The sequence below is a fragment of the Hyaloscypha bicolor genome (assembly GCF_002865645.1).
Source record: "Hyaloscypha bicolor E unplaced genomic scaffold K444scaffold_57, whole genome shotgun sequence".
Lineage (NCBI taxonomy): Eukaryota > Fungi > Ascomycota > Leotiomycetes > Helotiales > Hyaloscyphaceae > Hyaloscypha > Hyaloscypha bicolor.
In genome coordinates, this window is record NW_020194559.1 from 448,244 (window position 1) to 449,731 (window position 1,488).

The 1,488-nt window shown below is 47.8% G+C and overlaps 1 protein-coding gene across 1 annotated transcript; it reads right to left on the minus strand.

Annotated features, from left to right (window-relative positions):
• Positions 1-1,005: 1,005 nt before the first annotated feature.
• Positions 1,006-1,488, minus strand: K444DRAFT_488595 (heterokaryon incompatibility; the record flags this gene model as incomplete). The annotated part of the gene is made up of 2 exons (XM_024873170.1): positions 1,006-1,111; positions 1,172-1,488. Coding segments are annotated over 2 exons (423 nt in total), but the record flags the coding sequence as incomplete, so codon positions are not given.

Genomic DNA, 1,488 nt, shown 5'->3' on the forward strand with positions numbered 1-1,488 from the left:
GAGACCCACAACTCCAGAATCCACCTGATATGGTCTCGATCCACTTTCCAAGTTATACTGAATGCGTTTTACACCATTCACCAGGTCTGGATCTTGTTTCCGAGAGCTATCACTGCTCAAATCCAGCATGAGTGATTTCAAAGACTTTGCCGATTTGAGCGCTGTGTAAATGTGAAGATATGGGTTTGAAAATAACGAGAATACCGGTTGTGGTCCGCCTGCAGCAGAAAGCAGCTCTGCAATAGCAGATTCAGCAGTATTATATCCACTCTTGGGTTTTCTGTCACTACTTTCCTTCCCATTCATAGGGAAGATAGCGGCTTCAACCTGGTTCAGCCAGTCGCTAAATGTAGGATTATCTGATTCAACATCCAGGGATTCAAGTGCAGTGACCGGACATGCATCACAAATTCTTGTTATCTTTCCAACAACGTATCCATCTAAGGTGACGTGATCGGAATCCTGTGGAATAGCTTTCAGAGTCGACGATCGCTGAGAGTGGCGGTTATCAGCGCGATATATGCGACCTAGATCCGCATCGAAACCAGTAGACCAGTCTGGAACCCATGAAGGCAGCTGTGAACATTTGTCCTGCAAACTGGCCGAAAGAAGAACTCCGAGACACCCTTCGCGCAATAAAGCGCAAGCAATCTCTTTAAATATCAGATGCAGATCCTTCGAATAATTAGGCACAATACCCAATTGGTCCCTATCTGTCGCAATCCCAAGAGGCGCATATATCCTGTCTCGTGGCTGAGTTGCATTCAACGTAGTCAGTTTCACCAACATCTCGTGTAGTGTCCCTGGACGAATATAGTAGGGAGCATCAGAGGGAAAGTTGCCATGGAATCTGAACGTTTGGACGGAATTGACCATCGACAAACAGTGTGAGCCGAGCGGCTCACTGTGAATTTCCCCACCCATAGCCTGCCATGCGAGTAAAAGTGATATAGGGCGATCAATATCCCTTGCTGTGGAGTCACCGCACAGGAAATATTTATCTCGCGCACATGCCATCTCCTGAAATATCCATATCCTGGACCAGTATAGGCGGGCGCATATATTCGCAATAGCATTCCAACGGCTTGAGTCTCTGGCAAGTTGCAGAACGCTTTTCTTAATGACACTTGGTGGAGGTCCTCCCTCGATAGCCATTTGTATACTCCAAAACAAATGAGACGTCTTTCTACCAAGCTCAACTAGGGTTTCCAGTGCCAACTTGGAGTCTTCAGAGGGTGGTCCAAGCCAGGAGATCGTCGCCCGGGCCCGAGAGTATATCGCAGCCATCTGCTGTACTTGCCACCACTTCTCCTCATTATCGCTCTGGTTGATGCACAGGGCATCGGCCCATATGACCCGGAACTTGGTGTTCTTTCGAATGGAATGCAACGCAGCGTGGAGATTTTCTCCGATCTTGGCTGCCGTTCCATTGATTTCAAGATCACAAACAGCCGCCGGATCGCCCCATACGTATGATAATGCATAGAA